Source organism: Drosophila virilis, chromosome 3 (assembly GCF_030788295.1).
Source record: "Drosophila virilis strain 15010-1051.87 chromosome 3, Dvir_AGI_RSII-ME, whole genome shotgun sequence".
NCBI classification, from domain to species: domain Eukaryota; kingdom Metazoa; phylum Arthropoda; class Insecta; order Diptera; family Drosophilidae; genus Drosophila; species Drosophila virilis.
The window spans coordinates 5,388,834-5,407,222 of NC_091545.1; the positions used below are offsets into that span (position 1 = coordinate 5,388,834).

Here is an 18,389-nt window from a genome sequence, read left to right on the forward strand (position 1 = left end):
ATGGGGATGGGATATATTAACCCATGTCTATATGCGAAACTAAGGGTAAGATTTTGACATGAATTTCGACCAAAATTTACGTAGTCAGATTTAAATGCCAGATTATTTAAGAGGGAAAACTATGCATAAAAAGCCAAACCTTGTGAAAATCGGATGAGATTTGACCGAGTTATGGGGATCGGAAATTTTGACCCATGTCTATATGCGAAACTAAGGGGTAAGATTTTACGTAGTCAGATTTAAATGCCAGATTATTTAAGAGGGAAAACAATGCATAAAAAGCCAAACTTCGTGAAAATCGGATGTGATTTGGCCGAGTTATGGAGATGGGAAATTTCGACTTATGTACATATACGAATCTAAGGGGCAAGATTTTGACATGAATTTCGACCAAAATTTACGTAGTCAGATTTGAATGCCAGATTATTTAAGAGGGAAAACTATGCATAAAAAGCCAAACCTTGTAAAAATCGGATGAGATTTGATCGAGTTATGAGGATGGGAAATTTTGACCTATGTCTATAAAGGGCATTTGAGGGATTCATGTTAACATACATTTTGATCAATAATAAGTCAAGAGTATTAAGGTCAAGTGTTATACACTTAAAACCAAACTAATTTGTGCTCTCATATCCCTATTATTTGAATTGTCTAAGTTCTTATTGCCCATTGCCCCATTCCTTGTTCCATTTCCATTTTGTTCCATTTATATTCGACGCGAGCTGGGCGAGTACTTGAACAAATTACCGCGCCCAGCATTAATCAGCGTCAATAGAATCCTTTGTCTAAGCAAGCGCGTCAGCTATTTTTTGTCCTTCCGCTCTATTCGTAAACTCTATTTGCTTATATCATTTTGGCCATTCTCCATTGGATTTGTTGCCCTTTTACTTCTCCCTTTATTTTGTTTTTGTGTGTGTTGGTGACAAGGTCTGACGAATGACTAACGGTGAAATATGCTCGACAAACATAAATTCGTGTCCGTTGGGATTTGTGAACTGGTGGAGCGAGCATGTCAATGGGAACTGGTTCGCATTTGGGTTTGTTTCGGCGCACGGAGTTGGGGGCCATCTGCTGTGAGTGAGACGTTGCCGTCAGAAACATATAAAAAAAAAAAAAGGAAAAAAAGAAAACATTGCCAGCAAAAAGCCAAGGTGCAACGTTTTGTTGACAGCGAATGGGATGAGTTGGAGCAGCTGGCAGGTTATGCCTTGTGCCAGGTGCGTGCACGAAACTGTCATGAAAATTCTACAGTTTTTCGCATTTCACACACAAAGCACGACGCCCACCGCCCACCGCCCACCGCCCTCCGCCCACTTGTCACACGCAAAGAAAAGGCAACAGTTCTGATACAGATGGATACATGTTCGAATCTTTTATCGCAACTAGAAGTTTTGAAAAACTTTGCGTGTCTTGAAATGACATATGAACATAAATATTTATATAGATCAAATCTAACACGCACAACTTTAACGACTTACCTGCAACATTCTCGTGATTGTCCTTTTCGTTTTTTTGTCCAATATTACCTCGTACAGATGTCAGTCTGCATAAAATCCTTTGAAAATAAAAACGGCTTGGTAACATTGTTTAAAGCTGCTTTTGTGACGTCATAATAAACAGTGTGACCCTCACAGAGGCTGTAAAAGTCAACAATTTACATTTTAAGCACTGGTGGCAACGCCGCGAAACATAGAAATTTATATTAACTCTTCAATAGAAACGACTTTCTAGTTTATTCGGATTATTTTATTAAGTCTCAATTATGTACAAAATGTACAAAATACAAATATAAATGTTCAGCTGGTGCTGTGTTGCATTCACTAAAGCTGGCAGTGATGATTCTTTCATAAGGGCAGTTTCGTATGCTCTATTTAATTGAAACCGAAATATATTTTGCATCTTAACTTATCTACTCTTTACCGAATTGAGGTAGTCTTGGGATAAATATATCGTTTGTATATATTTAAGGCCTGCAGTGGGACAGTTGTGGAAAATTTGGAATAATTCTTTCTCGGTTTCGAATTATATTAGCAGCATTTAAACTAGTTTATTTGACGGCTTCTTAATGCTTTAAACTTTTCAATTAAAGTTGATTATGCTTTTTGCTTAAACTTCTAAGAAAAAAGAGTCATTATATGAGTATTTCGAATCCATTGAGCATATAAATCTAGTCAGTTCCGATGATCTCTTGTAAATACATATTTTTCTCAACGATTTCAATTGAATTTTGTTTTCTTTACCAAAATTTTGTACTTTGAAACGAGACATGTAAATATCGAAATTCTAGCCTAGAGTAGAACGAGAAATTGCGTTGATTACGTATAGAAAAGACGATTGTCTATATACAAATGCACATATATATATATATATATATATATAGATATATATATGTCGTATGTCTGTACGTATATTGCACGCAGTAAATGAACTTACAAAAACAATTGAATAGAAACTATAAACTTATTCACTGTCCAGTTGGCAAACAAATAAACTAAATAACAAAAAACTTCAACGAATCGCAAAACAAAAATCAATAATTCTAATCATCAGAGCTCTTTCTGCTAGACTTGAAAGTCATTAAAGTACGTTTGGGTGAAGCGTATCTTCTCTACGCGCATATTGAACAGCGTCACACCGTTGAGCACATTGAAGGCGACCGCAAAGACGACCAGGGCCATATAGGTGCCCAGCGCTATCCACCAGAGCAGCTGCTCATGCAGTTTCTGCTCAAAGTTCTTGAGCACCAGAAGTCCGATGGTTAGACCCGCCACGGCGCCCGCCAAATGGGCCACATACGAAACGGCCGCTGGGCTGGCGGCTAACTGTCCGGGCGGCAAATCCTCTCCAGCGTAGCGCGCATAGATGGCGAAACCGAAGTCAAAGGAGGCTGCAAGCGCAAAAGTTTAAGGAACCACAAATCACAGCACAATCAAAACAAACTTCAAGCCCTACCAAAGATTAATATAAATGCCAGGCGTACCACGCCGTAACGCATCTGATGATAGTTGATTAGCACATTGGCCAGATGCGCCGCCAATAGGGCATAAACGCCGCCGCTGGCGCCAACCAGAAACACCTCAGGATCAAAGATGCTGGTGCCCAGCGAACCGGCCAGCACGCCCGAGAAATAGATGCAGGCGATGCGCGTCGAGCCGTGCACCATTTCCAGCGGCAGACCGAAGAGCAGCTGAACGACCACGTTAAAGCCCAGATGAAACCAGCCGGCATGCAGCACCATATAGAGCACAAAACGCCAGATCTCGTGCCGTTTATCTGGCCGATAGATGAACATGGAATCGCTGGGTATGGGACCCGTTGGCGCCGCCTCGCCCGTGGCCAGCGTATGATACACAAAGAAGCCCAGCTGTCGATTGCAATACAGATTTACAGTTTTCCAGATTCAGTTTTCCATCGAATGGCAGTTAATGTTGTGTTGTTAAACCCACCTCTACGATTGTGATCAGGATGATGAAAATTGGCGGCGGGCAACATGTATAGCGATCCGCATAGTATTTACGATCGCGCTCCTCCGGCAGCACCTCCAGGGCGACCGCATGGACCATCTTCCTAAAGAGCGGCGGCTCGCTCAGCACCAGCTGAAAGTCGTTCTCAGAGCAAACCTCACGATCCCGATGATGAACCGCGCATTTAAAGCTGCGCGTTCGCTTGCCGCTCATCTGCAACACGCCGGAAAAATCAAGCACATATTGAGTTATTATATAGTTATCCACAGATTTGTCCTATTTGGCATCGTTGAGGTCGAATCCAAAATAAGCAGAATTTGAAGATCACGAAAATCCATGAAGTCCATAAAAACATAATATTACATACAAAAGGACCGAGGGAACCGAATTTTAAAACAATCATAATCATAAGATGAACTAGTTTTTGTCGAGCTTGGAACTGATTCTGGACGGAGAACAATTTGGAGGTTATTTTTCAACACTATTTGCGGCAAAAGCTAAACAGAGCGAAAGATAAGATAAAACGCAGCCACACTAAATCAATTTTGAACCAGTTATTGTCGAGCTTGGAACTGATTCCGAAATTAGAACAATTTGTAGGTTCATTTTCAACACTTTTCAAGCATATGCCAAACAGAGCGAAAGATAAAGCCACAATAAATCTCTAGGTGTATGTTCCAATTGGACCATGCTCTAGGTTTCTTCACGTTCCAATTGGACATATCTGTCGGCCAAAATCAGCAGAAACATTTATTTTAACCCCAAAACTAAACGAGCCATAAAATTATGAAAACGATTGTACGAAAAAAAAAACTCAGGGACTGACTAAACTAGAGTTAGGACCGAGGAACTTACAAAACGAAATAATTTTTATTATGTAATTAAGATGTTCACATCAGATGCACGCCGGGCGGACCAATTAAGACGCGCTCATAAAAACTAACAGCAAAAATAACAACAAAAAAACAGCACAAAAATCTGCAAAAGGCGGAAAATGTGTATTGTGTTTAATTAAAACTGAGACTGCGACAGCCAGACAAGAAAATCCAAATGAAGCCTACGCGCAATTAAAATTCACGATTACGAAATGCGAAGCAAGAAAAAACAAACTAGACACTTTTCAAAATTGCCCGACTAGCAAAATGAACATGTTTCATTTCATAAGTAGCCATATTTGCTGTTTACATACATTTACGTATGATACCCAGCTTGGGCATTTGCCGAACTGCAGGGTATACAAGCAAAGCAAAAACAATCCACAAATTAAGCTCGCAAACTAAATGGGCAAAAGGGAAGGCGAATAAAATAGTTACTTCCGCTCGCAACCGCAACATGGTTGTTGCGGTCACCGCAACGGGGCCGTGGGAGGTAACAATAATAAGTGTCGCTGCTAGTTAGCCGCGCGACAGTCTAATATTAGTAATTATCAAATTTGTTTTAATTGATGAATCGCCTGCGGTGCCCATAAACTTGCATTTATATTCTCTCCTTCTTCCACACTCCTACCCAAACGCAAGGTGGCAACGCTTCAGAAGTGCACACTTGCGCACACACACACACACACACAGGCACACACGAATAAGCTAATTAATGCATGGGTAAAATCACAATTATAACGGCATTGTGTTTTCATTGAAAACGCGTGCTTAATGGAAAATAAAACTATTTTACAAAAGCAAATATATCTTATCTACATGATTTGTATATTTTTGCAGCCTACTTACGCAATGAACTTGTAACTTGGCGCGCTTTTAGTTTATAAAACTGACACAATTCCCAGCGGCACTTATAATTTTTTAACGACTTGTATAGCGCGATAACATAATACTCAATATTGCATTTAAGCCACAATTAACGCAAGTACATAAAACATTTAATTTACAACTTTTATATAGCCCATTGACAAAGTCGTCACCACCGCGATGTGCTTAACTTTGCGATCTTTGCTTTGCGTTTTCTTTTTTGCCGGCGTTGCCCATTTGCTGCCCACCCAGAGTTGCATTGGCATTATCTCTCCACTCTTTATGCACACTTCCGAAATAATTCAAATAGGGCATGTTTTACTTCCGATTTGTCGTTTCTACGTATTAAATTGTTAGCTGTTGACAAAGGATTTGAGCCAAGAACAATGGAACACCCAAATGCATTGTGAAATTGTGATAAATCTGGTTTGGCCAACATAACAAGAGATCAAACGTTGAGGCGACAACAAAATAGGACCAATTGCCTCCGCCGCCGTAAAATTTCTAACAAATAAAATGTTTATCATTTGTTTTGTGACATGCACGACGGGTGTGCGAATTACATTGAGCCCTGGTCACTGCCGACGTCGTCGTCCTTTTGCGGCCTGGGCCTGATAATGACATTACCAAGCGGCCCAGCACCGCATGACGTCACGATGCGGCCAGCCCAGGTATACATATACATATGCATGTACATATGCTGGATACCTTAACTGTATTACTACCCATTTCTATTTATGCTTCATTCACAGTGGCGAGTAGAATGTGTGGCAACGTTGTTTTTAGGTCACAAACATAAAGCGACAAATTGACGCAAAACATATAACGCACTCCTCCGCCCCGGCCACGACCACGACCACGGACAGCCAACAACCAGGACATGGTCAACATGGGTACAGATGGACGGCGGCGGCGTCTCTTTATAGAGGAACACCTAGGAAAAAATTCCCTTGAATTACGTTGTTGCACCCTCTGTCTGCCTCTGTGCGTGTGTGTGTGTGTGTGTGTGTGTGTTTGTTAGCCCTTGGGTTATGCGCAAAAAAGGACATCTTCGCTGGCGACGAAACGTTATGCACTCCATTATGCATTTTATGTGCCCTCATTGAGCGTGTTGACATTTTTATTCCAAGCAGTTAAGCAATATTTATAAACTGCCGCCCGCACGCGTATGGACCAGGTTATAGGCCAATAGACCATAAAAAAAAACCCTGGACAAGCTATCTGAATACTGGGTATAAATAGTGGACAGGCATGCTGAAACTTGAGCCTGAAAAGCTATTGGCAGCATGAAGAATATCTACAAATTCTGATAATTCATTGAAGATTCTTAAGCAATCTCTCGAAGACACCATAAAAACTGGGGTCCGCTTAGAAGAGCTTTTATGTATGTATATATATGTATTCCAATGCCATCTAATTAACACACAAATATTTTGGCAGCTTAAGACGGCGCTTATTTATTGTTTTTGGCCAGCTGCTTAGAGACACCTTGGAGCAGCATCAATGACCGTGGAAGCGCCTCATCTAATTGAATCACAATATTTTTTCAATTTGCATCGCTTGCCCTGGTTTGTGCAGGTGTAATCCGAAATGCAATCAACAGCTTTTGTATTATTTGGCGGCACTTGTTGTTCTTGCCGGTGTGGGCTTCGCCCGCCCAGTGCGCAATTTACCGGACAAATGATTTTTGGTGTAATTACCGAAAAGGTAGCGGCAAACGGTTTGTCTTTGTCGGCCTCTTGGCGTCTACTAATTATCACATTTTTACTCATTAAAGTCACATTTGCCTTGCAGGACCTGCCGTCGCTGCCGGCTCCTGCTGCTGTCAGATCCATCTCCTGCACACTTTGGCTAATTATAGGCCAAAAGGCAACGGCGTCTCCTGCTAGGTAATCAGCCTTTCAGTCGTTTTGGCTACTGTACTGGATGATGATGATTGATTAGCCCATTGCACTGATGAGCTTCTTATGTGGGCCAAGCGAGCAGCCAACCAAGCCAAGTCAAGCGGGTTTCTTTTGCATCTGCTGGCTGCGACAACTGTGCAAATTTAGCGCGTGCCGGCAAAGAAAAACCTCACAGAGCAGCTGAAGCTGTAGCTGAAGCTAAACAACAAATCGAAAACTGATTTGGAGCGGAAGTTCGTTTGCACCTTTCTGCAGTTTCCTGTGTGCAGAGCAACAGCAACAGCAGCAGCAGCAGCAGCAGCTAAACACACTGCACTACACAAACAAACAACTGTATATATGCATGTCTATCGTATGTATGAATCGTATATAGCACACGCATGTCAAGACTTCATTTGTGATTTGCTTGCAGACGCGCTGCTTTGACGTTTGGCCTTTGACGCCGCATCTTTTGTCTTGGCGAGGGACGCGGCGCGGAGCGCTACATTTGCAAATCAAAAGCTATATACGCCTGGCTATATAGATTAAGATTGTGAGTGTGCCCTTTTGTATATGCGCAAGGATCTGTGCATATGCAAAGCGCTGCCAAGGAGCAGCTGTCGTCGTTGTTTGATTTGCGATTCGGCGGCTGGCGGAAATGGAATGACACGCAAGGCACAAAGGCAGCCCGGCAGCCCAGCCCAGCCAGTCAGTCAGCCACTCCACGTCATTGTTTGGCAGCTCGTCGCTAAAGATTGGCAAAATGGAAATGGAAGTGGAAGCAAAAAAAAAAAACCAAGGAAAAATAGTTTCCTTTTCAGATTGCCGAAGTTGAAATACTCTTAATATAAGCAAGCACCGTTGTGCATATATAGAAATTCAATTTCCGATCGATTTAGTCAATTGGAAGTCAGATGTTGACGCTAACAAATGTGATCTACATAATTAGTAGTCCTATCCTTGTCTGGAAGCAAGGCTGCTAGGCTTATAAATAGGGAACTAGGCCATGGCAAATACAATATAAGAACTGTTTTTGTCTTATTGGCCATGAGTTTTAAGAGGTTTTCAAAGAAGGAAACGAATTCTATTTTAGGCAATTCATTATAAGTACTTCATTTGTCTGTTGATGCGTAACACAATAAGTTAGAAGTTCATAATACTCTCATCTAGAGTACAAGAAGACTTTATTTCACTTAGCGCACGCATTGTTGGCAAACTAGGAGCACGCGGGCAGCCCCCTCGCTAATGCCAGAAACGGCGACTGCCTGCCAGGCTTACATATATATATATATATATATGTGTGTGTGTGTACACACGGTTTGTATGTCTAGTAATCGGATATCATTGCCACTGACTAACAATCAAAAATATTCTTTATAGAGTTTTCCGAGCGACTGCACACGGCAAACACGGCAATGCATCCGCCTAATACCCCTGGAGTCGTCCATGGTGCACAATCAGGGCGCGCGCGCGCTCAGCTGCCGTTGTTGCAACAAGGTGTAAACATGGCCAGCGCGTGTCCTAGGAGAGTGGCGCGCACTTGATGTCTCATTACCGGACGACAGCGCACACAGGTTAATGATGCGCACTCTGTGCCCGCGCCCGGACGTCACAATTATGCGAGGCACTTGAGCTTGAAGCGAGTGCACAGGGTCAGCCAGCACCATGATGTCGCTGTTTCATTGACCTTTGACGACTGCCAAAAAAAAAAAAGAGACAACTGAATTCAAATGCCATAGAGCTGGGTCGCGCCGCTTGGCCCAAAAACAAACATTTCCAGCTATGTTTTAAGTGCCGTCATAAATGTCAGGTGCGTTGGCCATTCCAAAATTTATTCAACATAATTAGTTGTGGCCATTACAGCAGTCGCTACACAATGTGCGGCAACTAATTTGATTTCAAACCTGGCCACTTGACTAATGAGCGGAGCACAAGGTCTACGCTTGCACCTAATACAAACACGAGGCAGGATCCCTGAACTCGGCAATGCTCTGTTCTAAGTTTGATAACAGTTTGATTTGAGTATTTGCTGGCCAACTATAGGAATATCAACCTAGCTGGCTAACTCTAAGACTATAAGCCCAAGTCTGTGGCTTTCAGACTGGAACTTGAAAATGTCTGTTGCAAGGGAGCGTGGTGGAAATATTTTTGGTTACATCTCTAGAAGATATTACAATTAATCTACTTGCCTATGGCTAACAGGGCTGTAAATCCGTTTGGATTGGAAACGAACTAATTACGAGCTGGATTACTTCATACTATGAAGTGACACTTAGATCAATCAAGAGCAATGCAAGTAAAAGAAACTTAAGATTCAGCACCAAAGCATAATCAGCTGTGGCCCCAAAGATTGGACTGATCTAACCATATTTGGTAGCTTCCAATTTCGGGCAGAGATCAAATATAGCCCGCATTAAAAATTATATTGTACGATACAACATTTGAAAAGATATGAAAAGGGCTTGAGCCAAAACCTACGTTCATGGATGTGATAAGCCAGGCTCAGGAAACGAATCTAGACAGGTAGCATTCAGACGGACGAAAGAACGAAAGGACTTCGCATAAGTTCACCAGGCCATGAACAGGGTATTGCTTCTGCCGCTGGTTATGTGACCAGCAAATGGTTATCAATAAATTCCAAAGCATTTACACCTGCAGCTGCCCCGCCGCTCAAAAATAAAGCACACAAATAAACAAAAAAACAAACTGCATAAACGTCTATATTTTGGCCAAGATATGAGAGCAGAGCGCGTGCTGGCCGCAGGATATCAATGCCGCCCGCTTACCCGCCCACCCACGAGCTGGCTGAAAAAGGGTTTAGGAAACGTTATCAGCACGTTTCGTGACTATGGCAAAAATATTGGAAAAGCGGCCGGAGTGTGAGGCTGTCTCTGTGGGAAAATGGACAGTTGCAGTTGGTGCTTTGCCAATTCGTGCTCACATCGTTATCCTTGCTCCGGATGCACAACAATCAAAATAAACTGCTGCCAAATTGACCATTGACCAAACATCGCAGCGCCAGCAACTGAAGCCCCTGGCCACGCCCTCCCCCCCCCCCCCTGTGCCTTGCTTGACATTGTCACGTCCTTGGCTGGGAGCACAAGTCAAAACGAGCAGCCGCAAAAATAAAAATTCTACAATTTTGTGTGTGTGTGTGTGTGGAAGCCAGGCACAATGGACAGATAGATGGATATATAATCGTGGGATGGAAGCTGTGCCTAAACGAAAACAACAATCGATTGGACTTAAAGCAGCGCAGCTTGTGGTTAACCCGAGAGCTGATAAGCTCTAGATAGTACAGATGATCTTTAATGGGTAACACAGCAAAAAATGACAATTTCTTTAATTGGAAAGAAATGAGAAGTAGAGGAGATATTGGAAGAGCTTAGTTCTATAAAGTATTACGCTCTTTAAGGCTAAATGTGCTTGAAATGAATATTAAACCATTAAGTAAAAGCAAGAGTCAGTTCCTGTCACGGAAATTGGAACGAGATCAAATTTGTTGACAATAAAAAAAAGAATCCCGGCAAAAAAATTCTTTACTAAACAGCAACGTAAGATACATTCCTACAGGGACTCGAGACAGATAAAAGAGAGAGCTTATAAATTTCGTCGAGGATTCCAGACTTTTATATAATAATTAACAATCTTTGGCATAATTAATTTAAGGCAGATAAACATATTCATGTTAAGACAGAAGCAAGCATTTCCCACCCCATAAAGTATATATAGTATATATTCTTGATCAGCGCGTCACAAGCTGAGTTGATCTAGCATTGATTTGTTATAAGAAATATTCGGATTTGATTCAAAAATTAGTTTCCAAATACATGATATATTGTTCCAACACTAAACCTATAATTTTGTTGCTTGTTATCAACATAGATCTCAGTGGAACCAAAAATCCAGTTACTAAGGTTAGTCTAATCTTGGCCGCAGCTTTGAAGAGGATTTATTGAATCAAATTGGAATAAAGTCTAGGTTCAGGTGAGGAGCCAAAGCACGTGGAGTTAATAATTTCTAAGATCTGTTTCGATCTAAGCTCTACCAAATGATCTGTTAGATCGAACCAAGTGATTCACCAACTAGTCACAATAGGCAGAGAAGTCTGGACAGCTTCTAGAATTATGATCCAACTTGGAGCTTGGAGCACATTCACACCTTGTCGTCGAACCGCTAAAGTTGTTGTTTAGCTGGAAATTGTTTGAGAGACAGCCGTCGGACATTGTAAAGTGGCCGTTTTTCATGCGATTTGTGATATTATTGTGGAATAATGAAATCGCTAAGAGATTCCAATAATACAATCGACGCGTCGTATGCACCATTTATGGATTGGCATTGATTTAATACCGCGTCTAGGCAGCAACAACTGGACAACTGAACCGAAGCCGCCAGATGACTAGCATCCCCAGAGTACGAGGCGCAAGGCATTTTGCACCTAGCAAACGACGCTGCGGCTCCAAAGTGCGCAGCTGATCTGATTCCGCCGCCTATCAGCGCTGCAAATCAGCAGAGCAGACGCCACCGGACTGGACTGGCTGCCATCCAGCAGCCTGGCTCGGCTTGGTCAATGTTTATTCAATAAACCCGATCGCAAACATCGCCAGCTGGCCAGCTTGGCATTCCTCTCCGTTCGCCCAGCCTCCAGACATTCAGCCCATTCAATACAAGCCGCTGGAATTTCTTGGTGCGTGCTCGGCACAGGTTCAGCTGGCCAGGCCAGGCCAGGCTTTTGGCGTCTGCCAGCTGCGAGCCGCGCTGCGTCCGCTGATTATGATAATGGAGGCGACTCGCGACTCTCGACTTGCGGCTTGCGGCTTGCGAGTGGCCGCCAATTGCTTTCGTTTATGATCGAATGCTTGGCAGCTCCGTTGACTTTCTGATTAATGCAAGAATTCTACGCAGCGTTCCTGCTGCTTCTCTTCTCTTCCATTTTTTTTTTCTTTTCTGCTCAGCCTGCAATTAAAACCCATGTACCCTTCGATGGCCAGCTAAATGGCAAGTGTGCAAATCATTATATACACACGATCATGCCGCAAATGCCTGATGAGCTTGAGCTGCAGCTCAAGGAGTTCCACTGCAGATGCGCCGGTTAAATCAAATCCTCAATTCAATTTAAAGGGTAAAGGCTGCAACTCCCTTTTTTCAATGATCAACCAAAGGCTAAACGAACCCGGAAGTGTATTCTTTTGAAGAAAAAAAAAACCAATCAAATCCTTCAGCAAACTTTCTCCAAATCTTCTGACAGAAATTTCAGCCGGGGCATCGATTTGAACTATAAAACGACATTAGTTTCAGCCCTGAACCGAATCCTCAGCCCGGAACTCAGTTCGAACCGCGAACCGAAACCGAGTCATCAATTGCGGAACTAGTTCGAACCGTAGACTGAACCTTCTGCAGGTTCCGTAAACCTAATCCTCAGCCAGCTTCTCAGTTCGAGCCGTCAACTAAAACTTCAGCCTAGGATTTAATTCGAGCCATGAACCGAACTCTAAGCCGTTGAACTAGTTCGAACCATAAACCTAACAGATGGTTCCAATTGTGAACCAAATCTTCAGCCAGGGAATTAATTCGAACCGTGAACCAAAACTTCAGCCAAGGCATAAATTTGAGTCATAAACCTTTAGAAATGAAACTGCTTCGCACCACAAACCGAACCTTTAGCCGGCCATAAGTTCCAATCGTGAACCAAATCATCAGCCAAGGATTCAATTTGAGTCGTGAGTCGTTCATCCTCGGCATAAGTTTGCAGCATGAACCAAACCTATAGCCGAGGTATTCGTTTGAACCGTGAACTACCAAGTTTTTCCAGCCCCACTTCATCAGCTAAGCAAAAAAAAAAAACACAGAGAAATCTACTTAAAACTGCAACTTTCCCTGTGGCGAGAGGGCATCAGTACTTCGGTCGGGTTAAAATTGTCTTGCCCGTTAAATTCTTGGACTCAGCTGCGTCTGTGACTGGTTCTGGCATCGCCTGCTGTGCGATGTGTGCCCTGGCCAGATGCTCCGCTGACGATCGACCGAAGACGGACGGACGACAGCCGAGAGCCTCGTGCCTGGAGTTGTCATAACGTTCAACACGTTTGCCCCTCGTCGCTCGCCTCGCACCGGCGCCGTCTCCGTCTCCAGCAGCCCAGCCGGCTGCGTCCCTGGCCAGCGCTTATGCGCTGCCATAAAAGGATTTGTCACGTGCGAGCTTTTGTTAAAAATTCAGCAATCATCGGGCAATCTCCATTGTATCGATGTCGCCATCGGGATCGGCATCGGGATTGCATTATGCATGTCACATGCGTCTCCTGGTCTCCATCGGTCTTGTCGGTCTCGTCGGCATTCCAGCTTTAATTCAAGCAGCGCCCCAAACAAGGACTTGCCGCAGCCACATTAGCCACCGGGCCGAACGCCTTACGCCCTCGACGGGCAGACCTCGGGCCAAGCCAATCATTGAAATTTATAATTAAGTGGAAAAATGTTGTGTAGTAATATTGTGGCCTAGGCGGCTGCTGGCGAGATCGTTCGGCTCTGATAAGCGTGTTGCCTGCTGTCACACCTTGGCCGAAGGACGCAGCGACAGGATCTGCGCGATTCCAAAGATAGCACTCTGGCAACAAGGGTGCTCCAGACGAACCTAGACCCAGCTCTCGATAGCAATGCTCAGTAGATGACATTGAAAACTATTAATATAACCAAAAAAAAAAAAACCCCGCTTCTTTCGATTTATGTATGGCTATGCGAAAGACCAAGAATTCAATTGGTTGTTCCTTTAACCTCAAACGACGTGCTTAACCTCAAAGTAGGAAAATTCAAAAAGGTTTTTTTTTTATTGATTTTCTTGTTTTGGGCGGCATCGACATGGGGACATAGCTATTATTTTGGGAAGAAGCTGCATATGTTGAACATTTTAGATCACTAGGTTTTATAATTAACCCATTCAGCGTGCTTAACCTCAAAAAAAGTTTATAATATTTTCTGTAATGGGCTGAGCTATTAAAAAAATGCAAAATAAGTTAAATATGCCTTGCTGGAATGCGAAAGTCAAGTTTTCCAGTCGTCCCAAGTTTTCTATTTTAAATGCCTCTTAGATGTTCTCGTACCTAACCTCAAAAATTGTACCTAACCTCAAATAGCAATTGTTTCGTACACTGATTTGAGTAAATGGAATGAGCTGTTGTATTTTATAATATACCTAGGATATGCGAGGGTCGCAAGATAACTTAGGTTTTAACCTCAACAAAAGTCAGCTCGCAATAATCGTAAGAACTTCGATAGACATTGCCTATCCATTTTAACATTTTCAAAGGGTATACAAATAGCTGAAAACAAACGCATTTAGAGCCCAGCCTACGGAAGCTAATGCCCATAACAGATCTCATCAACGACACATTATGAGCTGGACCACAGGACAGCCGAATTAACTGTGCCATTGACAATTACCGTTACGTACACACACACACACACACACACACACACACACACACACACACACACACACCCACACACAAACAAACACACACACACGCACACACACAAGGGTAAAGGAACCTGGCTAATTCATGACTTTGAGGAGTCTTTAGCAAACAATTGAGAAGCAAGGCGAGGGCAAAATACACTTGACATTCATTATGCACATGTGTGTGTGTGTAAATGTGTGTGCTTGTGTGTGTGTGTGTGTGCGTGTCAATCAAGCGTAGAGTCAATCAAATTGCAATAGAATTGTCAATGGCAACGGCAAACAGTGAAAAAGTACTTGAAAAGAAATGTTGTCAACTACTCAGAGAATTCAGCAATTTGCCCAAGACCAGAAGAAGAAGAAGAACTTCAGAGTAAGCCACATTGCCCTAATCCAACACAGCGCCCGAGTCCATGTTGTTGTCCAGATAAACAATGTTCAAACGGGCAGCAGGGCGTGTCCTAACAGGACGAAGGTGCATTTATTTGGCGAGTGCGAATGGACTTTTTGCATTTGCCACAGTGCAAACAAAAATTAAAAGAAGTTAATAACATGGCAACGACTGCGAGATACTCTGTTTGTAGTGTACCAGGGCTACAAGCCACGTTTAAATGGAACGAGTGACAACTAGGAAATAAAATTTATATGTTTCAATATGAACCAAACCCTAAGCTAGGTTCACAAGCAGAACCAATAGACAGGAACCAAGAACCGAAACAGCGACAACTTTTCTTAGCGTTTGCAGCCCTAGTAATGCCTCTTTAAACAGTTAGAAAAAAAAAACTCCTGGCTCATAAGGCGAGCCAATAGGAAGGGAGTTGGTTTGAACCAGGAACCGAACCAATGACAAATTTCATTTGATTTTGCAGCCCTGGTAATTCGTCCTTGAACAGTTAGAAAAGAATTTCAATGACTCAACTCCAACCAACCTCAACAAACCTTCAAGAAGATCTTGGCTCAGGAGCCGAACCAATAAGCAGGGAGTTGGTTTGAACCAGAAACTGAACCAGCGACAACTTTTATTTGCATTTGTAGCCCTGGTAATGCCTCTTTAAACCTTCAGAAACGAAGTTTGAAGACTCAACTCCAACCAACCTCAACAAACCTTCAAGAAGCTCTACTCTCTAGCTCTAAAAACGAGCGCAGCACTAAACCAATATGCCCTTTTTAACTTCATAAACAGGGTATAGCAAGAGTGCAGTAGTCCGTCCGCCCGTGCTGTGATTTGTATTTGAACACGAGCCTACACTTTGCCGGGTCAGCACATGGCACATGGCACATGGGTAAATGGGTGCATGCACCTGTGTTTGCACTTAAATCCTGTTGTTTGTTTCGTGCGGCACGAGATGCCGCACATGGGGCACATGAGAATTCGATTTAGATGCACTTACCACGTTGACAAAGTCCTGGAACGTAACGTAGCCGGGCCCATGGGGCAGTTGGGCCTTCTTGGACCGTTCCAACAGCAGTTCACGCTTATTCATAGGCACTTGGGATAGAAATTCGGGAGATCTTAATGCGACCAAAAATTCTGTTACGGATATTTCGCCAAAACCCTCCGGATCGAACTGTCAAGGAATATAAATATATAAATAAACGTGTGCATAAGAGTTTTGCTCAACTTTTACTCACCATATCGAATAAAAGCTTCCATTTCTGTTTGGAAGAAAGTATCAAAAGAATTAAGTTCGTTTTTAATTAATTTAAAAAGTTACACTCAGAGAAAAAATCAAGTACTTTGTACTTAAATGAAGCAAAACATTTTGTAAAATTTTAACTAGTTTGAAATTTTTTAAACTGTCTCAAGAACTTTTTTCAACCCGAAATTTCTGCTTCCTTTCGAATTTCCACCCAAGTAAGACTAGACTTTTTCTCTGAGTGTAGATTATTAAAACTTACATCTCTGAGCAGTTCCCTGCGCAGCTCAGCCTCATCAAAGTCCGAGTTCAATGAGGTGTGCTCCGTATCATAGCCGGCATCATTTGTGCACTGCGTATGAAAGGATATTAATTAGTCTAGATATAGGTAAAGGGTTTCCAAAAAGAAAGGCCACTCACGTAGCGCGCCTGTGTGTGCGAGAGCGTGCCAATGGAGGCCAATGATCCGGCTATGGTCGATATGTGCTCAATGTCCGCCAGCGTCTCCTGCTGACTACTACCGCCTGCATTCTGCTGGCTGGTGGGTATCTCCAGAGCCCGCGAGCTGCCTCGCTCCGAGCTGGGCCACATAACGTGCCGTGTTCGCCGTTCGCTCCAGGATTGTCAATGAAGAGCCTTCAATTATCCTTCAATTTAAGCTGGCAGTGATTGCAATGAGTAGCTATTGCTGCACGAGAAACACAAATCAAATGGATATAAAATAGAAAATAATAAGATAAATAAATTTATAAAATTAAATTCTAAAATGAGATGGTTCAAGCTCCATTCTTGTTTATACAGTTTCCGCAAATGGGTTACATATAAGATACTTATTTTCATCAAAATATTATATTTGAAATATCTCGGAGTATTAAACTTTGGTATTAAAATGAAGCATTCCTCGAAGAGTGCAAAATAAGTATCTTGACAAGATCTTAAGAACTAAGTTAAATTTGACAATTAACTATGCTGATTGCTAATTATAATTCATGTAGCTTTTACTAGTGCTACATATAAATGAGTAATTGAATTTTGACTATATTTTAGTCCGAAATAAATGCTATCATGAATAACAATTCCCAAATATTCTTTATATTACAAAGCACTGTGCGAGCTTTTCAGCAGCCAGCTTTTTACTTGTTTATCAGCTCATGTGCTTGAAATGCTCAAATGCCGCTAAATTCATTGATGTCGTTTTGGTCGAGCACATTCAGTTGCAGTACCAGAGGACGTTTTGTTCTAGCTGGCCCGCGGTTCGAGCCTCCGTCAGACCGCGAGGTTTTACAAATTTTATTTACCGTTTATTTCGCCCCACAAACATCATTTGCTGCAATTTGTCGTGTTTGGAATTGCAGCAAGCGCTTTGCGTGGGCCAGAGAAAATATGATATTCCGTTTAATCATAGACTAAAATCGGTGCTCAATACCTTAGCCTATTTCATGCCCGGAATACATTTTTATTTTTGTTTTTTTCTTTAATACAAGCGCTTGTTGCCATGGCAAAGGGAGCTGCCCTTTGTTATTCAGTTTTGTGCAGGGTTATTGAACGACAGCAAAACCTGGCTGTGGCTCTGCGTGTTGCTGCTTGAAGGGGCCGGCAAAAAGCGGACAAACAGCACTCGAATGCATTTTCATGTTGATGTTATTTTGCCCACTCTTAACTCACACTTCAAACACTTCCGTTTCCATGCGAACTGCGCAGAATCCGTTTGAGGCGTTTCTGTTGTGGCTTTTGTTTTCACTATTGTTGTTGACTTTGTTCAATAAACTTATGGATTGTTTAGTTTGGCAGTAAAATAAAGCAAGTCACAATATAGGGAAGTCGCTGTCCACTTCTTTTCTAATCACATCTTGATATTGCGTTTATTTCTTTGATTATATTCCCAGTGCGCTTGCCTTGCCACGCAACAACAAAACAAAACGCACGCTCGACCGGGCGGCAAAATGGCAACTGACAACTGCGTCGCTTGTGAGAGCAGAGAGAGAGAGAGGGAGAGCGCACATCAGAAGGGTTGCTTTGCTCACCATGCTGTTGTGTGGGTGTGCGAGGGGGTGTCTGTGAGCTTTGCCAACTGCACATGCGTCACATGTTCGTGCGCTTTTCAACTCGTTGGCATTTCATGTACACAAATTGCCCCCCTTCACAACTCGACAGCAGCCAGCAGAGCAACCCCAGCTGAAAACAGTGCAATTTTTAACTTATATATTCACTTATTG

General features: G+C 42.6%; 1 protein-coding gene and 1 long non-coding RNA gene across 6 annotated transcripts; one reads left to right on the plus strand and one right to left on the minus strand.

Annotated features, from left to right (window-relative positions):
- Positions 1-1,731: 1,731 nt before the first annotated feature.
- stet (stem cell tumor) lies at positions 1,732-18,314 on the minus strand. 2 transcript variants are annotated; one of them, XM_002046454.4, is made up of 8 exons: positions 17,839-18,314; positions 16,594-16,861; positions 16,436-16,525; positions 16,169-16,192; positions 15,928-16,104; positions 3,447-3,677; positions 2,953-3,364; positions 1,732-2,887 (listed from the first exon to the last, which is right to left on the minus strand). In XM_002046454.4, the coding sequence occupies exons 2-8, from the start codon at positions 16,762-16,764 to the stop codon at positions 2,562-2,564; spliced, it is 1,431 nt and encodes a 476-aa protein (XP_002046490.1). In that variant the 5' UTR covers positions 16,765-16,861; positions 17,839-18,314; the 3' UTR covers positions 1,732-2,561. The 2 variants fall into 2 exon arrangements, with proteins under 2 accessions (XP_002046490.1, XP_015030927.1); XM_015175441.3 differs by lacking the exons at positions 15,928-16,104; positions 16,169-16,192; positions 16,436-16,525; positions 16,594-16,861; positions 17,839-18,314 and adding an exon at positions 5,189-5,398.
- LOC116650718 (uncharacterized) lies at positions 5,472-10,131 on the plus strand. Of its 4 annotated transcripts, none has more exons than XR_011416401.1 (6): positions 5,472-5,877; positions 5,959-6,590; positions 6,647-6,926; positions 7,001-7,462; positions 7,523-8,899; positions 8,953-10,131. It is a non-coding gene; the product is annotated as an uncharacterized lncRNA (long non-coding RNA). The 4 variants fall into 4 exon arrangements; XR_011416400.1 differs by having other exon boundaries at positions 7,523-8,406; positions 8,470-10,131; XR_004303766.2 differs by having other exon boundaries at positions 5,475-5,877; positions 7,523-10,131.
- Positions 18,315-18,389: the final 75 nt, after the last annotated feature.

Bases quoted from the DNA above. Each gene is read 5' to 3' on its own strand.
- stet (XM_002046454.4), bottom strand. From the start codon at position 16,764: ATGTGGCCCAGCTCGGAGCGAGGCAGCTCGCGGGCTCTGGAGATACCC. The intron at 3,678-15,927 runs GTAAGTGCATCT...GGCGTGTTGCAG, and splicing joins TCCAGGACTTTGTCAACGTG to ATGAGCGGCAAGCGAACGCG. The intron at 2,888-2,952 runs GTAGGGCTTGAA...TTGCGCTTGCAG, and splicing joins GGCATTTATATTAATCTTTG to CCTCCTTTGACTTCGGTTTC.